Source organism: Vulpes vulpes, chromosome 14 (genome assembly GCF_048418805.1).
Source record: "Vulpes vulpes isolate BD-2025 chromosome 14, VulVul3, whole genome shotgun sequence".
Taxonomy (NCBI): domain Eukaryota; kingdom Metazoa; phylum Chordata; class Mammalia; order Carnivora; family Canidae; genus Vulpes; species Vulpes vulpes.
Genome location: NC_132793.1, coordinates 20,474,808 through 20,496,666, shown reverse-complemented (window position 1 = coordinate 20,496,666; position 21,859 = coordinate 20,474,808). Strand labels below are relative to the sequence as shown.

The window sequence follows — 21,859 nt, the reverse complement described above, 5'->3', positions numbered from 1 at the left end:
TGAGGTTATAGTCGACAGACTCCTTGCAGTGTTTTGAGAGCCTCTTTTTACCATCTCAGTGGAATGTGGCAATGTTAGCACCCCAGGGGCTCCTTTATCCAGGGTTGTCTTACGTATTACATTTATACACGTTGAAAACCCAACAGACATTGTGAGGGCTTTTTACTTTGAATTGTCAAACATATTTTATTTTATTTTATTTTTTTTCAAACATATTTTAAAAGAACTCCAGAAGAGGTTAGTCTATCACGTTGACCGAGATTTTCATCATATCTATTGCTATTTCTTCATTCCTAAAGTTCCAAGTTTCTTTCTGTTATCAGGTCTGTCTGGCAAACTTTAGTTAGCAATTTTTTGAGAACAGATCTGTAGGCATTACACATGTCCAGGTGTTATATCTGCATTTTGTCACCGGGGTGGAGTCAGAGTTTGAGTGGACCGTGCTTTCTCTACCTTATCTGGATTTCAAAGCTTGGTATTAACTTTCTAATTTCTGTGCTAATAGTGTTTCTGTTTTATAACTTCCAAAATTATTTCTCCAAAGAACTGCAAAAATGGAGATGCCCTGATTATTACGAAAACAATGTCCACAAGATGCAGCTCCCGTTCTCTAGCAAGCTCCTGGGCAGCACTCTGAGCTCTGAGGAGAAGCAGGAGAGGCGGCAGCAGCAGCTGCGGCGCCTGCAGGAGCTCAATGCCCGCCGGCGGGAGGAGAAGCTGCAGCTGGACCAGGAGCGGCTGGACAGACTGCTCTATGTGCAGGTGCGTGTGCATCCCAGGAGGGCGCCGCAGCCTTTGCACAGGCGGTCCCAGAAAGGTTTCTTCCTAGATCTTCTTCCTCAGCCAAGAAATGCAGTGACTGTCTGAGTTCCCCTTGCGATCAAGGAGGACTCGAGGGTTCTCAGTGTGGAGCTCCTCAGCACAGAGGAGTCATGCTGCATACAGAGCAGCAGGTATCTCAAGAGAGTTGTGGGCTTGGCCTTCACCAATTTACTTTGGACTTATAATCTCCTTTGTCTTATAACTTTTGAATTGAAGTGTAGCGCATGTCCACAAATCTATAGTGTGTAACTCGATGGATTGTCACAACGTGAGACACAATGTATATCTGCCATCCAGAGCACTACTGGCATCCCAGAAACCTCCTGCATATCCCTTCTTAGCCAATACATTTCTGACATCTGTCACCATAGATTAGTTTTGCCTATTCAGATGGTGCTGAGACTGTAATACGATGCAGCCTAGAGACAGCTAGGGAAGAGGGCGGTGTGTGAACTGTGGGTGGGAGGTGAGATTTTGTGGAGGGGCAGGCTAGGGGAGTTGTGGGAGCCCTTCCTGCTGTAGTTTTTCTCTGTTTAGCTTCCAAACTACTTCTTTTTCCTTCCTGTTTGTGATTGTGTTGTCATCTTTGAAGATGAATTGCAGCTGCTCTGGTTTCAGGAACTTTTAGAGGATGGCCAGATGGATCAGTTTCACAAAGCTCTGGTAGAGCTGAACATGGACTCCCCGGAAGAACTGCAGTCCTACATACAGAAACTCAGCTCAGCAGTGGAGCAGGCAAAGCAGAAAATCCTCCAAGCAGAAGTCACCCTTGAGGTGGATGTGGTGGACAGCAAGCCTGAGGTACCAGGGGCCTTGGGCGGAGGGTCCCATAGGGTCGTTTAGCCTGAGGGCAGGAGGGAGGACTATCTTGAGAAGGCTGACCTCAAAGAGGTATGACCAGACTTGGAAAGCAGCATGGTGAGTGCCGTCCATGGGGACATGGACAGGGCAGAGAGGCACTGACCTTGTGCTGACTGAAGTTTGTACCCAAGGGTGAGTCACCCTGTAGACTTCTGGCTCCCCTGGGAGGGGCATCTGTGCATGTAGAGTAGAAAGAACATTCAGGCACCAGCCATGTGGTGCCATCTTGAATCTGGACATTCTTCTAATGGTTATTTGCAGTTAGTCACACACTCCCTTCTACTTTTCCTCATATTTTCTTAAATATATTGTGGTTGATGGTTCACTTTCTTTCCATCGTGATGTCCCCTAAGGACAGGAGTCATGCTTCATAATAGTTGATGGATTTTTTACAGCACCTAGTAGATGTGCTTAATAAAATGTCCATGCGTTGATTTAAGATCAGCCATGACTAAAACTGTTTGAATAAGCTCTTCAGTGTTCTCTGTCTTCTCCTTTTTGTTTCCATGCCAGTGGACTGTTAATAAGTGTTGATATGGCATCAAGGCAAGTGGCAGGGCTGAGATAGGGCCCAAGGTGATGCATATCCTCACACTGGGCACTGCACACCCATACACATGAGTTGACTTGCTTGGCTTTAGAACTGGAAGAAAGTGTTAGTAAGTGTGTGCATGTCCTAAATCTATCTGCTCTGGAGTTCTAAGACAAAGGACTTGTTCATTGACTTGTGACATTTCTGGGCCAGGATTAACCATTCTAGCTTGGTAGGTTTTTGTTTTTAAATCAACTTTCTTTAAATTCTAAAACCTATACATTTAGAAAGAAGCAGTCCCATGGAAAAATCCAGTTTGGTGCTAGGCGTGGTGTGGCTGCTTGCCAGTGACTTCAGAGGTGTCTTTGGCTCAGTAGGAAGCCTGTGCTTGCTCTGACTCTCAGCTGGAGGCTCACTTACACACTTGCTGCGCTCAGCCTCCATCTCCAGCTCTCCAAATACCTGAGATTCCCTGAGGCCAACAGCCAGCCAGGGCATGCATGTCAGAGCAGACCCCGAGTCAAGCTTCCTGGACACAGCTTCCCAGGATGGCTAGAGTGTGGGTGAGGGGCCATGACTGCCGTCTTACTCTGGAGTGGTATCCCAGGTCAGCTTCCCCGATTCCCTGTTGTGCAGACCCATGTTGCCTTTGTTGTGTATTCCCCCTTGTTCAGTTCTTACCGTGCTTAATGTGCTAGTAGGACATCAGCATCTTTATACCAGAGATGTATCATTAAGCCACTGGCAGGCGAGGAATTTCAGATTTTTTTTTTTTTTTTTTTATGAGAAAGACAGAGAACGCAAGCAAGGGTAGAGGGAGAGGGCGAAACAGACTCTCCTGAGCAGGGAGCCCAATGTGGGGTTTGATCCCAGGATCCTGACATCATGACTTGAGCCAAAGGCAGACGTCTACTCGGTCATCTGAGCCACCCAGGCACCCCGGGATTTCAGATTTCAAAAGAAAAGCCCAAACAACTATAAAATGTGATTCGTAAGCAGTTGAGAGCTAGTTTTTCCTTCTCTTTGTGGATTTTTCTGTATTTGTTGCAGGCTGTGAGTCAGCCACTCCTTCATGCAGTTAGCAGGTACTTATTAAGTCCCCACTTCCTTCCGTGCTCTGGGGATAATATTCAGATCTCTCTGGGCTTGGGGAGGTTTTGAAATTTTGGACTTTCAGTAGTTTCTCTGTATACAACAAATTTAATGAGTTGATCTGTCCTCAAAGCATGAGGGTCAGTCAGCATTTATTGAGGGTGAGTGTGATTAGGGTCAGTTACAGTAATTTCATGGGATAAATGTGACCACGACAGTGGCTGGCTAGTTCTACCTTTCAAAAGTATTTATGGTGTTTTCCGGCAATGTAATTTGTTTAGAATGGAGAGAATGGATTTATGTGGATCAAAGTTCGTATTGAAATACCATCCAAGTAGTAATGGCTAAATTGGATTAATCCAGCAAAATTTTTAACTGAAGTGTTTTCTGAAATCCATTTTTTCCCCATAGACCAGTCCATTTCAGCACTTGCTATTCTGCAAGTATTCTGATGAGGATATTGTAAAGGAGTGGGCTTTGTCAGCATTCCTAATGAAGTATTTAAACTAGAGGATGTTGGCCTTCCATCACTAAGTACAGCAGTGGCGTTGGGGGAGGGGCACAGTTTTAGAGCACCATCACTTTTTGGAGAACACAATGAGCTTAATATAGAAAGTTCTCTTGCCTGATTAGCCAAGATCAGAGCTGGCCTCTGCTTGTTCTTATGCCACTCCATCAAGACTATTCCAGGGAACCATGCCGCATCTTCTCTCATGTGCTTTGGCAAACTGTCATTCTGTTCAGTTCCAAAAGAATGGCTATTTGTGTTCCTGAGTGCTACACAATACATGTGGACACTCTGGCAAACCCTAGAAGGCGAGAAGCCAGCCGTGGTAGAGAAATCTGTTCTCTCTAGCATGCCCATTGCCTGCTTTGAAATCATTGGCTTTGGGGCAGCCTGGGTGGCTCAGTGGTTTAGTGCCGCTTCAGCCCATGGCATGATCCTGGAGACCCGGGATCGAGTCCCACGTCGGGCTCTGTGCATGGAGCCTGCTTCTCCCTCTGCCTGTGTCTTGGTGCGTCTCTCTCTCTCTCTCTCTCTCTCTGTCTCTCATGAATAAATGAATAAAATCTTTAAAAAAAAGAAATCATTGGCTTTATTTCTCTGTGAGTCATATGAATTAGGATGAGTAAAATATTTTTTTATCATTTCTAGTGAAACTGAGAAGTGATCTTTAAGTAGCATGTTTCTGAGTATAGATAATTGAAGGTGGATGATGATGTTTTTGGCTATAGCTGAAGAAGTCTTTTGAAACTTGAACATTTTATAATCTGCTGTTCCAGGGAAATTAAAGGGTGTATCCCAGGGGCTCACCACACACACAGTAATAGGCATGGTATGCTAAGTACTAGTGACATAGATTAACATACATTTTCTGCATCTTTCATTTACCTGAAAAAATGAGGGTATTGTATTATACTTAGCTGACTGTAATGAAGCTTATCTGATATGATGGTAGATGTGTGTGGGAATATAGATGAAGTTTTGAGAAAGGATTAGTATATTTGAGGTGGGCCCTGAAAGATTGTAGATTTCAATAGGTAGCAAATAAGGGAAGGACATCATAGATTGAGACATTTAGATGCAAAGAAGGATGCATGCAGGGAGCATGGTAGATTTCGTGTGCAGCGTGGGAGATGAAGCAGGGAAGGGAGGCAGAGGCCAGCCTACAAAGGTCTTTATCAGTCAGCCTTCACACAGAGCCAAAAGGATGTCCAGCAAGGAAATAATCTAAGGAGATTTTATGTTAGGAAAATAACTAGTGACAGTTAGGATGATGGGTTTAGGGAGGGGTGAAGCTTGGGGTGGGAAGGCAGGTGTAAATGTGTTGTAATCCAGAAGAGAGCTGATGTGGGAAGGGTGGGAGAGCAGCCATGGGGGTGGAAGGTAGAGGAGACACTTCAGAGGTAGCATCCAGGGTTTTTGGTGCCACTTAGTGGATGTGGTAACAGAGTGGCAGTTGCTGATAATAGAACATGTGACATGTGGCAGACCCTGTGCTGAGCACTTCTGCAAGTGTTATCTTGATTAATTTTTACAATTCTGTGAGTACTATTATATATCTGTTTGACAGAGAAGGAGGCTGAGATTCAGGGGAGTAGAGGAATTTGCCCAACTTTGCACAGCTACAGGTAGTGCAGCTGAGGTTCAGACCCAGGCCATCCAAGTGCAGATTCACTCTGGTCCCATGAGGGTCCCACAAGGGTCCCACAGAGGCCCCACAGAGGCTATCCTGAAAGGCAGAGGCTGGAGGTAATGCCTTTGGTTTGAGTGCCTTATCTTTAGAGTCTCTGTGGGACTTAAAATGAAATTTGCCAGGACCCTGCTGTGGAAGGACCTAGTATTGCATGGGGAGTGAGAAGAGAAGGATACCTGGGGAAGGCCACTCCTTAGAATTCTGAGGGTGGAGGAAAAGCTAGGGTAAGAGACTGAAAGAGCAGCAGGGTTATTGGGAGCATCGTAAGAGCTTGGGTCGTGGGCTCAGCCTAGAGTGGGTGATAACACCGGAGCGTGGAAGGACAGGAGGAAAGGTAAAGAGGTGGGGTGCAGGATAAATAGGCAGTGGGCTTTCTGAAGCACCTGAAGCCATCTGCTAAGAACTGCCAGTGGTGACTAAAAGTGGGGGCTGCGGAGAAGTGTTGGGAGTGCTTGCAGACACCTGCTCTGGGGAATGCACGAGGAAGCCGAAGAGGATGGCAGGCCCGCCAGCAGCAGCCTGGGGCTTTCTCCACTCCTGCTCACAAGAAGTGTATTTCAATTACCTGTTGCTGTGTGGAAAAACTACTCTAAACTTAGTAGCATAAAATGATGACCATTGTGTTGTGCTCCCAAATATGACGGGTCAGGAATTCAGAGCGTAGTAGGGATCTCTGCTCTGTGACACTTGGGGCCTCATCTGGGAAGACTTGGACAGCTAGGGACTGGGACCCCTGGAGGGTTTTTCACTTAGCTGGCATCTGGGTTGGGATGACTCCAAGGCCATGCTTAGCAGGATGGTGGACCTGAGTACCCATGTGGGGTCTGTCTGTGTGCCTTGGGCTTCTCATCATGGCAACTGGCTTCTAGGAGGGAGCTCCCCAAGATCGAGTAGCCAGAGAGCCAGTGTTTCAGAGGTCAAGGTGAAGGGAGCTGTGTGGCCTTTTATGACCTCACATAGGAAGTCACATGATACCACTTGTGTCAGCTCTAATGGTTGGAATCTCACAGGTCCCTGCTAAGATTCGAGGGGAGGAAATAAGCCCCATCCCTTTGTGGGGAGTGTCAAAATCCCCTGGAGGAAGAGCATGTAGGATGGAAGATACCGTTGTCATGGTTTTTGAAAAATACAGCCTGCCTCAGAGCGCAAGAGGAATGAGCCTCCCCCCCTAAAGGGTGGGATCCTACCCTTTAGGATCTGAGAGTGTCTGTTGGAGCAGCACAGCAGTAGAGTAGGATTGGAGGGTGGCAGCTATGATCAGGCTCCCGGGTGGGTAGAGGAAGCTGTGAATGCACAAGGGAGGTCATCCCTGGGAGGTCGGAGAGGTCAGGAGTGGAGGTTGGGATAGAAGATGAGTCAGACTGAAGTGTGGGGAGTAGAGCAGTAGGTAGGAGGTAACTCTGGAGCCTAGGGCTTGCCTTTACTCATTATTCGGAGAAAGGATCCACAAGTATTGCCTGTAGTTATTTTAAATACACAAGTGACATATGTGTGCCTCCAACCTGGTATTGTAACAGTTAAGGGACCAGAATGAGTGCCTAGTTGAAAGAAGGAAGAAGTGTCCAGTTGTCACCCCACCACTGCCTTAGGGGTACGCCCTAGGAGGAGGAGAAAATATGCTCAGACTATATACCATTGTGACATTAAATAAATCTTTGGTTGCCATTCAGAGCTGGACTGATGTGACCCCAAAGCCTCCCTTCTTTCTGTAACACCACAGTGCTCCTGGTTGCCGGTTGCCCTGGATGACGAGCCACCAAATGAGGGAGAACTTTCATGATCTGTTTCTGATCCTCTCTTGGGACCCCTGAGTTTAGTGCTGAGTTAGAACAGGCCCAAGCATTCCCAGGGTTGTGGCTTCTTTCTGGGAGATCAGAGTCTTCCAGACTAGACTGCAGACTTCCAGGGGAATGTCTTCTCATGTGCTTTGCAGCCCGTCCTGGGGTAGAGAAGCCTGCCGTTTCGCTCAGCTGGCCTTGCTGCTGCTTGTAAAATCTTTTGTTCTCCTGTTCACTGTGACCTCAGATCTTCCATGCTCGCAGAGCCCAGTTGTCCTGCTGCACTCAGACTCACGATGTATAAAAGTTTAGCTTGAGGCAGGTCCAAGACTTTGGAGCTAAACCATCTGTCTTGGGCCAAGCTTCCAACACTTAGTAGTGTGATGTGATCTTGGGCAAGTGTTGATCCTCTGTGGAGCCCATTTCCTCACACTTGAAGCATAGTAGTCATCTCCACAGGGAGGATTGTGAAGGATCAGGTTTTCTGCTCCTGAATTGGATGCAGTATTCAGATGGCTCTCACCTCCTTCCCTGAAAGCAAAGTCCGTGGATTCTTGCCTCCCAGCCTACCTTCTTCTCTTTTTTTTTTTTTTTTTAATTTTTATTTATGATAGTCACAGAGAGAGAGAGAGAGAGAGAGAGAGAGAGGCAGAGACATAGGGAGAGGGAGAAGCAGGCTCCATGCAGAGGGAGAAGCAGGCTCCATGCACTGGGAGCCCGACGTGGGATTCGATCCCGGGTCTCCAGGATCGCGCCCTAGGCCAAAGGCAGGCGCTAAACCGCTGTGCCACCCAGGGATCCCAACCTTCTTCTCTCCTTAAGTTACCTATTTCCAAACTAGTTCTTCTCTTCCTGTTCTCTAGTCTCAGATGAAATGTTCCCCGTCCTTTCCAGGGTTCACCCTCTCCTTAAATTTGGTAGAATTCTTTATATTGAACAGAATTTAGGATACATTGTCCCTCATTCTATAAGCCATATATGCATATAACTGTTCTGGTGGGTGTGCACTGCAGGAGTGTTGAAGGGCATTCCCTTAAGAGTGAGTTTGAGGGATGCCTGAGTGACTCAGTCGGCTGAGTGTTCAACTCTTGATTTCGGCTCAGGTCATAATCTAAGGGTCCTGAGATTGAGCCTTGCATCAGGCTCTACACACCATGGAGCCTGCTTGGGATTCTCTCTCCCTCTGTGCCTCCCTGCTCCTGTGCACTCTCTGTCTCTTTAAAAATTTAAAAAAAAAAAACCAAAAAAAAAACCTTTAAAAAAAGTGAGTTTGAATGCTAATTTACATTGGCAATATATGTGGCTATGTTCTAGAGAAGTGTACTTAAGTGCTCTGAATTATATTGGTAATTTGTGCACTTCATAGATTTCCAAGGGTAAGGCTGACCTCAGGGGGCTTGTACCCCACGCAGGGACCTCCCTTCAGCATGCCAGGTGGATAGTACTGAGTCAGCTTGCGTCCTCCCCAAGACCTTCTCATAAGACAGTCCTTTTTACGACAACTGTCATTGTTAGAGCATTCTTCCATGGAATTTCTTCCTGGAACTTCTCCCCCTTGAGTCCAGAAGGTGAAACTCCTCTGCCTTTCACATGGCAGAATGACAGATGGCTAGAGATGTCACCTAGAACCACACTACCCCTGCTCAGATTCTCTTGTTCAGGTCAAAATTATAGTATGCCCTAAGCCCGGTGTTGGGGGTCCTGCCAGCGTGAGTTGAATCCACTTAGGTTCACTGTGGCTGAAGAGGAAAGCCCATTGTGCTGGGTGCCAGAGTTGCAAAGCTCTCTGCTGCCTCGGGAGCTTTTAGTCTTTTCTTTTTTTTTAATAGTTTAGAAAATTTTTAATAATTTTTACACAAACTTCGAGGACATTGAGCAAAACACCAATTCTTGTTCGTGACTGTGAACTGATAGAGTGAAGGCCTTCTTAAATTACAGGTGCTGTTTTGTTCTGTTTCTTCTGTTCTTAGACCCCTGACTTGGAGCAGCTGGAGCCATCTCTGGAAGATGTGGAAAGCATCAATGATTTTGAACCCTTGTTTTCAGAGGAAACCCCTGAAGTGGAGAAGCCAGTTACCACTGTCCAGGTTGGGTTCCTGTAGCCTGCACCATGTTTCTGCTTTGAAACCATTGATAAAAACAACTAGTCTGGTCTAGTCTGCTTCTTTAGGAATATTTTTGCAAACAAACAAACGAACAAAATCCAGTTTTATTTTCTAGAATGTTGGTGGGCTAAGGTACTAATACTAAAACATCTGAAGTCAGGGCTTTTCTTATTGATTGAGGTTCCAGCACTAAGATTGTGAACCTGTGGGAAACAGTCTGCCTTGGAAGAAATATTTTGGCAAGTAATTGAGGACTTTAGACCTGAAGCCTAGCTTTAATGGTTTCATTTATATTTAAGCCAGTGTAATTATGCTTAGTCCCCATTTGGGCCTGAGTTTCTGTCATTGCAAATGGCAATCAGACAGACTGACCTGAGTCTGAGACTCACTGGGGAGAGCGCTTTCTCTGCTGTGTAGCGACTGGGCTGCTGAGCAGGGTGCTGGCTGGAGGTTTGGTCTTGCAGTGCTGGTCCTTTCCACTGCTCTTCTTCTGATATCTCTTTCCCTATAATGCAGAGACCATTTCATCATGCAAAGTTGAAGGTATTTGTAATACAGAGGTGGGAGAAAGACCGAAAATGCGATTATCCTATCAGGAGAGTTAGGGAGAGGTTATTCTGGCAGGAGCAAAGAACAGAAGCTATGTTGGAATAAGAAATACTGGCAACTGGAATCTTTGTCACTGTGGCCTAAAAATATCTTCTAAACCTTGGGTTTTTAAAGCCCGTGTTTAACTTGGCAGCCTATCATCAGCTGTTTGTTGGGACAGAAAGAATTCGAGCTCCAGAAATTATCTTCCAGCCGTCCCTCATAGGGGAAGAGCAGGCTGGGATAGCAGAGACCCTTCAGTACATCCTGGACAGGTGAGATTAAACCTCCTTTTCCTTCCATCTTCCAGAACCATTTCCTTGGATTTGACACTGAATGGTAGATGAGATGGTTGGGCATTTGAAAATCTGTTTCATGCCCTCCTTTTCATTGACTTGCTGTGTTCCGATAGTATTCTTTATCTTTCCCCAGCCCTGGCATGTCACAGGGGCTCTGTAATTCTTTTCTGAAAATGTAAATGCTCAGTTGATTTGAGGAACTTTAAGAAATTCTTTGATGTTTAAGCAATACAATAATGAACATGCATTGGTTTTCATATAAACCTTTACATTATTGAAGACTAGTGATTTTTAAGTACCCTTAAAATTTGCAGAGCTTACGAGTTTTTTTCCTCTTTGCCGACATTATATTTAAGAGTTTGTACTTCTATAAACTGCTCCTTTCCCATCCCGTTTATATAGGCATTTTTCCTGCAGTGTGAGTTTTCATAATTCAAGCTGGACAAGTGGAGAGCATGATTTGTAGTTCCCTGGCTGCTGTTGATTGAAACAGAATGAAAACTGGCACCTAGCAAGGAAGAAAAGCTATTGTGGCCACTTCGAGTGGCTTTGAGCTTTGTCTCAATGGGAAAGTGCTCAAACATGTATAAGTTAAAGCTGTTATTTAAAAAAAAAAAAAAAAAAAAAAACGCAGGTGGAAGGATGGGTCAGCAAAAGTAAAGCAGGACTTTTTGGGGTGATGGAAATATCTGTATTTTGATTGTAGTCATGGTTGCTGGGGTGTATACCTTTGTCAGACTTTATCAGAATGTTTGGAAATCAGTCCTCCATAAAGTCGGTTCTTTTAAAAAGTGTGTTAAGAGGCATAAAACTTGTAATCCTACTAAGGAAGTGAATTCTGCAAAATCGTAAATGACAAAGGGAAGTTTTGTGGGGTTTTTTAAAGATTTATTTATATATTTTAAAAGATGGGGAGGGGCAGAGGCAGAGGGAAAGAGAGTCTCAAGCAGGCTCCATCCCCAGCATGGAGCCTGATGTAGAGCTCAGTCTCATGACCTGAGTTGAAGTTGAGAGTTGGATGCTTAACTGACTGAGCTGCCTGGTGCCCCAGGAAGTTTTTAAAAACACTTTATGTGCAGATTTCTGTTTTTTGGCAAGACCTTACATTTCTTACATTTCTACATTGGCATTCTCTGATCCTACGTTGGTAGGACTATGCCAGAAGGAATCATCTCTCTCCTAGGTACTCAAAGGATGTTCAGGACTTGCTGGTTCAGAACGTTTTCCTCACCGGTGGAAACATGATGTACCCTGGGATGAAAAGTAGAATTGAGAAGGAGTTGTTGGAGATGAGGCCCTTCCAGTCTGCTTTTAAGGTACTGCTTGCTCATATAACCAGCTGTTTTGTAAATAGCATTAGTTATTCGTTTTCTGATTGCAAAAGTCATAAATATGGTGTAGGGGAGGGAAATTACTTCTAGTTCCATCATCCAGAAATATCCACTGTTAACATTTTTTGTTTTTTTTCTGGTCTTTGATATGTGTTGAATTTTTAAAGCAGAATGGGAATCATGTTTTATGTATTTCTCTGTTGTTGTTGTTTTTTAACTGAAAAAAGACATGCATCTAATAAAATTTGGGGACTACAAGGAGTACGCACTGAAGAGTAGTCATTCTCTTTGCCCCCCCCTCCATTCTACAGGCAAAGCTTCTCTTGTGCAGATTCTTTGTATATGAGTGTAACCTGCCTGTAACCTGCATTTCCTTAAATCGCCATGAGCGTTTTCCCATGTCATTATTTTTTCAAAATACTTTTTTTTACCCTGTATGGTGTTTATGCCCCATAGTGTATCTACCAAATCTCTGATCACTAGGAGACATGGTCTGAGCCCCCATAGAGGACAGGCACCTTGCAGCTGCTAAGATGCCTAGTCACAGCCCTTAGCTGCAGGGAATTTACTATCTGAGGGGCAGCAGCCAATTAAATAGACCGTGATATCCCAGAACATGATGGACATCCATGCACGGGCATCTGCCTGTCTTGGAGTTCAGGAGGGGGTCAGACCTGAGTCCCTAGGATGAGAAAGTGTGTGCCACGTAGACAGTGTGGAATGGGGTGGGATGGAGGGAGCATTCCAGAGAGGGACTAGCATGAGCAAAGATTCAGGGGCCAGAAGCCTGCTGAGGGACTGAGGTGCAGTGGAGTGTGGCTGGAGCGTAGGGCCGCTAAAGAGGAGTGGAGGAGGGTGCGGTAGAGAGGTCAGCAGGGCCCATACATCCTGCTGAGGCTGATCTTGGTTTCCTGCTGTATGATGTATTTATTACACATTCACGGCATGGTCTTTGGGCTCTGGTCCTGACTCCATCACCACTCTTACTGAATTTTGCCAGTCCTTTGTTTTGTCAGTGGTACAAAGGGATAATCAGAGCTCCTGTGACCAGGATTCACTGTGCTAGTGCAGGTCTAGTGCTCAGCATAGGGCCTGTACAAAGTGCACACTTAAGATGCGAGCTGTTGTATAGAGTAGGAACCTAGGACCACTCCAGGTTCCATGATTTGCTAGGAGGACTCACAGGAATCACACACACACACACACACACACACACACACACACTACATAATCACGTATCATACTTGTATATAATCATGCTCATGGCTATGACTTGAAAGGAGACAAAACAAAATCAGTAGAGAAAAGGTGTATGGTGTGAAGTCCAGGGGAAAGCAGATAATGAGCTCTGGGAGTCCTCACCCAGTGGAGTCACACAGGACATAGCAGTGAGCCATGACAACACATGTGAAATGTCAACAATCAGGGAAGCTCATTAGAGACTCAGTGCCCAGGGTTTTTATTGAGGGCTGATCATTTAGGTACCCCCTGCCTGGCACATGTCCAATTCTAGACTCACAGAAGGAAGCTGGTGTTCAGCATAAACTACATTATTTGTCCAAACATCAGGAGAGTGAGCTGCTCTTACCAGTCAGGATGGAAGCCCCCCTGAAATCCAAGTTCGCATGTGCCAGCCAAGGACAGCCTTGCGAGCGGTTAGGCCTGCGGGTTAACTCTTTCCTGCACAGCTCTTGTTACTGTTAGGCCCCATGGCACCATAAAGGAGTCTAAGCAGGGGAATCATTTTGTTTAGTTTGAATTTTAGGAAGCTGTTTTTGACTTGTGGAAAATAGGGTATCAGGTATCTAGGTGAAATATCAGAAGCAGGAGGTCAGTTAGGACGCAGCTCCCAGGTTTCAGGATGGAGTCCTCATTCCACCAGTTGCAGCATCTCCTGTGATCTGACCTTGAATTACTCCAGCATTACCTCTCATCACTTCCCCTTCCACCCTGTACTTTGTTCCCCAATACATCATGTTTCCTTGCCTCAGGGCATTTGCACCTGCTGGTTCCCTTTGCCTGGAATCCTCTTCCCAGCTTGATACTCATGTCTCTCATGGCTGGCTTAGATGTCACATCTGCCAGAAGCCTTCCCTCTCCTTTCCTGTATTCCTTACACACCTCTATTAGGGAGGACAGACTGTCTTGTGAATGGTGCCCCAGGTCTTGGTTCAGTGTCACTGGGTGGCTATGCAGGAAATATGCAGTAGGTTTTGGGAGAGGACAGGAAGGAGTTGATGTGGCAGAGATTAGGGGAGTGAAGTTGTAAGAACTGAATAACAGGTTGGATTTAGGGAGAAAAGTGTGGGACCCAAGACCATTCTTACGCTCTAGGTTGTCCTGCAACTGGTGGGACAAATACAGCATTCCCTAGACTAGGAAATGGGAGATGAAGAGAAGGCTCGTGGGTGGAGAATGAGTTCCACTTCTGAGGCGGGTTGAGTTGGGTTTCCAGTGGGATGCCCAGGAAGCAATGACTCATAGCCAGCTGCTGAGTGCTGGAGAGAGGAAAGCAGAAGGGTGGATTCAGATCCCCCAGCACAAACTGTGTTGTCAGTGGGCACCGTTTGGAGGATAGAGATGTCCATGATTGGGCCTTATATAACATCAGCATTTAAGGTCTTGGGAGGGTGGGCATATCCATGAAGGAGACTGAGGAAGAGAGGCAGGAGGAGGGCCAGACTCTGTGGGGGGTGGTGGTGACTTACAGAAAGTGAGTGCAGGTGCACGCTGGCAAACTTGACTTGTGATGACATAACACGTCATATTATTGGATGTTTAAGATCTATTGCTTGATCATCGCGAAAGCCCTTCCTGTGAATTACTTTGTGAACATTAGCTGTAGGAATGCTGCCAGATTGCTCTTTGCTGCTGTCCTTTAGCTGGTTCAGCCTTGTGTGGCACCGCCCCAGCTTCCGTGGCTTCCACTTTTGCTGCTCCTTTGCAGCTGTGATGTGATAAGTATGCGTCATGCCAGAATTAACCCCTGATACTCACTCAACATTTAGGTTATGTATTCAGCAGCTCAAGTGTGAGCCATTTAAGATCTTGAGATGGTACTTGAACATACTTTAAGTTTCTCTTGGTTTCTTATTTAAGCAGCAAAACATTTTAATATTCAATTATAGTAGTGTTTTAAAAGTTAACAAAGAATAATCTCAACATAAGCACAAAAAAACCCCCAGCAAAACATTAAAAAAATGTTACTAAAATCTCAGACAAGTTAAGTAGGCCAAAATGAGGATAGAAAAAAAAGCAAAACACTTGTAGTTCAGCCACTGTGAGTTACATATAAACTTTTGGTTCATTTTCTTCTCTTGTATTTGATTTTAGCTTAAAAAAAAAAAAAAAAAGGAGAGATTGTTGATGGCTTATTTGTGACCTGTATTTTTGTTTTACTTTTCAAATTTTTTTTTTCTATGCCAGTAGGTATGTGTCCAAAGGCTTTTTTGTATGGCTGTATAGTATTTCATTATTTTATTCCATTATCTTACTGGTTTTTCAGTGGTAATAATGCTAGCTACCATTTATTGAATACTTAGTCTGTGCCAGGAGTATCACACTGCCTCACACTCATTCTCTCCTGCTCCAGCCAGAGCATAAGGGCTCTTGTGACCCTAATTTACTGACGCTCTCTTATCACAAGTATGTCCCATGTCAGCGCAGTCAATCTTCTGATTTTTGTGTTTGTCTGCTTCATCCTCCATCTGTGTATGCTGGTTCTACTTTATGTCACCTCCCTGTTACTTCAGACAGAGAGTTCTCAAACTACCATTCCAACCTGGAAATCCTGTGGTTGGGGAGGGAGGTAAGAAGGAGCGGGGAGTCAGGTGGCGACACAGGAAGCCTAACTGGAGCTCCAGAGGATGTTCCTGCTCTGGTCAGGTCAGCCGAGTTGAGGGGCTCCCACGGGGCTGCTGACTGTGGCCTCACTCTGACAGTAAGCAGTGGAAATAGCACTGGCAGCGTCCTGGAGAATGCCTGGGCCATCCTCTCTGCTTTTCACTCCTGACTCTTCTTGTCCACCACGGCCAGAACCACCTTGTATCAGCCTCTGCTTCCCTCTGCTCACAGAGTGGGTGTCAGGGTGAGAAACCCTTTCCTCCACCTGGAGTGCTGGCTCTGCTTCCTTTCTCCATGTGGCAGCTTATGGCAGTTTGTGGTCGACAGTGTGGGAACAGGAGGGGCAGCTGGTCCTTTGTTGCCCCATAGTGGCAGGTCTGGTGTTGGTGACCTAGCTGGCAGCCGTTGATTGTGTGAGGTCGAGTGTGCTGCATTTTGCATTCTTGTGTGCTCTCTTGTAGAGTCTGCAGCTTCCCCACCCAGCTGTATTTGGAGGGTGCGGGCAGTTCCGCACCAGGGCCCCCACATGTGTGTATTTCTGGTGATACCACATAGGGGGTTGCAGCTGGGCCTGCTAAATAGTCACTCCGTGAGCCCTAGGGTTGGGGATGGGCCTCTGTTGAGTGCTGTTTGTGTTTCAGGTCCAGCTTGCCTCCAACCCTGTGCTGGATGCCTGGTATGGCGCTCGGGACTGGGCCTTGGACCACCTGGACAACGATGAAGTGTGGATCACCAGGAAAGAGTATGAAGAGAAGGGAGGAGAGTACCTCAAGGAGCACTGTGCATCCAACATCTACGTCCCCATCCGTCTGCCCAAGCAGGCCTCCCGCTTCTCAGACACGCAGGCCCCCAGCAAAGGCTCGGGGGCCAGTGGAGGCAGTGCTGGTGAGCAGGCATAGTGGATGCCCTCTGGGACCTGGGGCCTCGGCCAGTGTGACGGACGGTGGCTGTGCTAGCTGGCTCTGCCCTGAGCCAGCTGGTAGCACTGGGCGGCAAGGTGGATTTCTCCTGGGGAGAATAGTTACGGGACACTGGGAGTTTCCCTTTGGAAGTGTGTTCACTTGGGGGTTCCTGCAGTGAAGAGACTTGAAGTGGCTTTCTGGTATTGTTCCTGAACCAAGGATGAACTGTGGCATCAGCTTCCTGCAGCAGTAAATGAAGACAGTGTAGGACAAGGATGTACAAAACGTAAAAAGTTTATTTCTTTATTTAAAAAGTTTTTTAAAAAGAATCCTTCAAAATGGATATTGTCAGTGTAGATATTCTTCTGACTTTATTCAGAAATCATGTGACTGCCCAGCAGATGGAGGACTTTCACAGGTATATAAACAAAAGGTAGTGTTAGTCTGACAAAAGCAGTTGCCCACGAAATCTCAGGAGCTGGAAATGTTTTCCTTCTATCATTTCCTCTTAAACTAGGTAGAAAGGGCCTAGAGAAGGTGACCAAACGGCGGAGTTTCTCCATCAGGGACCTGCGTGGGTCCACTTCTGAATGGGCAGAAATGAGGCCTTTGCCCAATTTTTGTTCATACTTTCTATGCTGGAAACTTTTCCACCACATGAGGTCTTCCTACAGATTTTTCTTTCAACGTCCACAAGTTTGTTGGCTGCTTAACTTTCTTGGGCCTTTCAGAAGAACAAAACAAGTCTGGAAAAGATGAATTCTGTAGCTGCCTCAGTGTTGCCATAATCTTAAATTCCCTGTGCCATTGCAGCATCATCTTAAATAGACAAATGACCCCTCTCTTTTATAGAGATTGTTCAGTGTGAATTTTAACTCTGAAACATTCCTGGTAATTGAGCCCAGAGGCCCCTGAGACGCTAGTGTCTGTCCCAGAATCTGTCCATTTAAATCCCATAGAGCCTCTAGCCCATCCTTCCGATGAGGCCCCCTCAGGACCTGTTGGCTCATGCAGTGTACCAGGGGCGATCACCTGGATCTGCAGTCCTCGGGTTAGAAACTAAAAGCTTGGAGTGGGCAGTAGTGGTGCAGAAGGTAGAAGACTCAAGCCAACCCAGGGTCTCCCAGAGGATTGCCAGTGAGCCACTGGTCATGTATAGCAGGGCCCAGGTACTGAGGAGACTTTGATAGGCATGTGCTGTTATGAAAAAGGAATAGTTGCCAAGAAGAAGGCAGGACCAACCTCCACATGAGGGAGGTTTTCATATCCTGTTCCCAGGAAGAGGAGCACGCTGACTGCTGGTAGGCCTGGAGGTCCCTCTCCCATTGTCAACAGTTTTAACAGCCTGAGCGATGTAGTGAAATCAGCGTGGCCAGGGAGGCCGAGCCCTGGTGGCGAGGCCCCTGGGTGGGCAGGTAAGCCCAGACATGGTTAAGCTGGGCCTACCAGAACTGAGGAGGTATGGGGCTGCAGTGAAGGGCAGGCTGAGGGGCTTGGGCTCTCCAGTTGCATCTCTCACTCCTCACATTAAGCATACCGTGACCTTTCACAGCCGCCTTACGGGTTACCATGGCTTCTGAAGGAAGCTGCCCCTCTCTCCCCAGCATGCCGAGCAGGCATATGCCATCCGTGCATTCCCTCAGCCTTGCACAGACCACCAGCAGAACACTCACCACAAGCCTGGGCTTTGTCTCTCCCCCAGGACTGTTGCCTTAAACTGAAGTGTTCCAAAGAGCAGGAAGTGTTCCATTCAGTGTAGAGTATCTACAGCTGAGTGCTGGACCTGGAGGGTGCTGAGGGCTCACAGGATTTTTAATGGATGACTAAATCTATGACCAGAGAACATTTGAGAATAGTCTGATTGTCTGCTCTGTTGAGAGGAACAGATCAAGAGTCCACACTGAGGACTTCCTCTCAACCGGGGAGCCCTATTCATTGAGGCATCTGATGTTCCTGGATAGGTGGGCCATGACTGCATGCAGCTGACTGTTCTGGGGGCGGCTGTGAAGGAACAGACTCCTGTATCCCACCTTCGGGCTCTCGTGGCAGGAGGAGATAGCCTGAGGAAGGGACTGTCCTGTGTCTCTAGGACCAACTAGCTCTGGATTTGAGTTAGGGCAGCTCTCAAAGTTGGGCAGCCACAACCCCGCCCCCCCCCCCCCCCCCCCCCCCAGCTAAGATGGTGGTAGGGGTACCCTGCCTCTGCCTCCTGGTGGCATCTCTGGAAATAAGCAGTTTTGCCAAAGGAACAGAGCAGGTAAAAATAAAAGGAAGTGGCACAAGAGTGTAGTTAAGTGTTCAGAGATGTGCAGACAAGGCTAAACCAAGAAATGGAGATTTAGACAAATGTAACATGCCTACCTAAGGGATTAAGTGAATAAAGTGACGTCTATCATTAATAGAACTTTGCCATTAGATTGTCACAAGAAAATTAGAGAATGAGAGGGTACCAGAGGATTCAGAGGTGTAGGCAGAGCCTGGCTGTACAGAGTACATTCTCCTTTCCTTCTGGGCCCATGGCTGCACTACATTTCCCAGCCTCCCTTGTGGTTGTTCTTAGGGCCATCTGAGTTTGGCTGGTGGAATATGGGCAGAAGGACGCCCATCGTTTCCAGGGCTGGCTTCTGTAAACCTCCCCTAAGAGCCCTCTTCCTCCTTCCCTGACTATGGGCTGAATGGAGAGCCATCTAAGGCCCACGAGGAGTGCAGAGCCACAAAGTGGAAGGAACCAAGTCCCTAAATGTCTGGAGCAGCGGCCCTGCAAATCCTTCCCCTGTGAGGAAGTAAACTCTCACTGTGTTAAGCTGCAGAGCTCTCAGGCCTTATCTACTATAGCAACTAGCATTATTCCACCAAAAACTTTAGGTTACAAATAAAAATGTCATCAACTTCGTGTTAAACAGGGAAAAATAAAAATGTGAAACTAGGAGAATAATGTGACAGATAGTGATTCTTTCATTTAGAGAATGAGAATGACCATCACTTTTATCCTGTAGGAGGATTAATGAGATAATGAATGAAATCACTAAGGATTTCTACCAACATGGCAGACTTCTGATTTAGAAGACCCCCTGCCGCCAACCTGCTACAAAGCGAGGCAAAAAGTTAAAGTATAACTATACAAAAAGTTGTAATGCTGAACCTGAAAGAGAAAATTCTAGCTATCATAGGAAATGATAGAAATCAGAAATAAATACAAAAATCGTGGCTGGAGTGCTAACCACAGTACGCACTGAAGGAAACCAGAGCTTTCAGGCTGAGATGAGCCCTAGGGATGGACAGGGACTACTGAGCCCTGGGAAGTCCCACAGGCAGACTGACTTGCTCCTTGTTTTTTCTTTCTGTTCCCTTCCTTCCATGACCTCTCTATTCCCCCAATTCCGCTTATATCTGTGAGCATCCACTAAGACCCAGGTACTCTTCCCTTGTGCCCCATGCCCACCAGGGCTCCTCTTCCTTCCCTAGGCCCAGGGAGCCCTGTGAAATCCAGTCATTCCAGAGGCCCAGAAGCCAGTTCCCATAGCACACATTTTTACTGACCAAAGTCACCATGAGGGCAGGGTGAGTCTGTGCTATAGGGAAAGTCAAGGTGATGTGGTGGGTTGAATTGTGTCCTGAGATGATATGTCCAGGTGGTAACCCAGTGTCTCTAAATGTGACCTTATTAGGAAATAGGTTCTTTGTAAATGGAATTAAGGATCTGGACGTGAGATCAGCCTGGTAGGGTGGGCCCTCAATCCAATGGCTGGTATCCTTATAAAATAAATGACACAGGAAAGAAAGCAATGGAGAGGCAGAGGCTGGAGTAAGGCAGCCACAAGCCAGGGAATGCCAGGAGCCACCAGAAGCTAGAAGAGGCAAGGAAAGATTCTCCCTTAGAGCCTTCATCGGGGGAGTATGACCCAGATGATACCTTGATTTGGTATCCAGGACTGTGAGTAAATTTCTGTTGCTTTAGGTACTGTGTTTGTGGTCGTTATATATGCAAATGTCCAGGTTGAGTCTGGGAAGGAATCTGGGTATGGGTAGGAAATTTTTAAGCCATAAAGAAGCAGAGAACTTGCCTACAAGATGAAGGAGTCCTAGCAATGGCAGGACCAAGATAACAACCAACATCTATCATGGGGCAAGCTGGCATTGGCAATGAAGGATAGGGAGGTGGGGTTTGGGAAGTGCACAGGACCAGAGCTGAAGGTCCTGGAGAGGCGGCCCTTCTGGGGATAAGAGAGGCCCTAGGCAGTCCGAGGTGGTGTATGGGGTAGCATGGAAGGGGCTGGCACCTGGAGGTTTATTACAGCAACAGAAGATCACAGGAAGCTGGACCATCCAAAGGTGCTAAGTACTGGAGAATCTACCTCACTGCCGCACCAGGAGGGGGAGCTTAGAGAGACTTAGAGACCAACTAAAATACTCTCCCTGCCCTGCTCCTCACCTATATCCTGCTAATAGGTGCTCAGGTAAACCTAACATGCCTAAATATGAAGAGTAATAAAAACAGCATCCTAAAGGGGATATTGCAAGATAAAACTAAAACCGGAAAATTCAAAGTCAAACTTGTTAGCAGGAAACACAGGGGGATAAAAGCCAGAAAAAAATTGTAATGCAGCATTCCAACACAAAATAATTAGACAAGCAAATGCAGTTGTGAGGACACCACAAAACAAATGAAAAGCTTCGAGCAGAAATGACCAAGCAGATGTGAAATGAGAACTGAGAGGACCCAGGAAAAGAAACTGAATATAAAAAAAAAATGATCTCAGAAATCTAAATCCAAGATGCACAAAGGGGAGATACGGTCAACTGGAAAGAAAAAGAGGAAAAATGAAGTGAAAGAAAATAAGAGAAAGTTCCAGATAAGGAAGAAGAGGCAAAAGAAATCTAATCAAGTTGGACATAGTTGAAAATTCGGTATATTGAATTTTATATTGTAAAGGAAAAAAAGCAATGGAATAAAAATTCATATTGCAGTGGTAATTCGGTAATACTTTGCTCTGAGAGAGAAAATGCTCTGAATACAAATACGATAAAGACACACTGTGTATGCACTTGGGAAGAGAGACTCAGAAGTGTCAACTCTAAGAAGATCCTAGGCAAATAAATCCTCTGGGCTTCTAGGCAAAAAGACACAATGGCTTACAGTATCAAGAAAAACTAGATGTCATCAGACTTTCTGACAGCACTCTGTGTAATTTAATACTAGAAAGTTGACCAAAGAAATTGAATTATGAAAAAACAAAAATGGTAGAATAAACTTATTTGAAAAAAAAAAATTTAAGAAACCTGCTAGAAAAAGACCAACAACAGTTTAAAACTACTAGAAAGGGCAGCCCTGGTGGCGCAGCGGTTTAGCGCCGCCTGCAGCCCAGGGCATGCTCCTGGGGACCCGGGATCGAGTCCCACGTCAGGCTCTCTGTATGATGCCTGCTTCTCCCTCTGCCTGTGTCTCTGCCTCTCTCTCTCTGTCTCTATGAATAAATAAATAAAATCTTTAAAAAAAAAACAATTTGT

General features: G+C 46.1%; 1 protein-coding gene across 1 annotated transcript in view; it reads left to right on the top strand.

The window, feature by feature from the left end:
* The window catches only part of ACTR5 (actin related protein 5), a 30,075-nt gene extending 8,454 nt beyond the window's left edge, over positions 1 to 21,621 (top strand). Inside the window, exons 4-9 of the mRNA XM_072735866.1 lie at positions 545 to 762; positions 1,441 to 1,623; positions 9,254 to 9,370; positions 10,112 to 10,251; positions 11,459 to 11,591; positions 16,091 to 21,621. Of these exons, the coding sequence (XP_072591967.1) occupies positions 545 to 762; positions 1,441 to 1,623; positions 9,254 to 9,370; positions 10,112 to 10,251; positions 11,459 to 11,591; positions 16,091 to 16,348 (1,049 nt within the window). The 3' untranslated portion in view covers positions 16,349 to 21,621. The remainder of the gene's footprint in view (positions 1 to 544; positions 763 to 1,440; positions 1,624 to 9,253; positions 9,371 to 10,111; positions 10,252 to 11,458; positions 11,592 to 16,090) is intronic.
* The last annotated feature ends 238 nt before the right edge of the window (positions 21,622 to 21,859 follow it).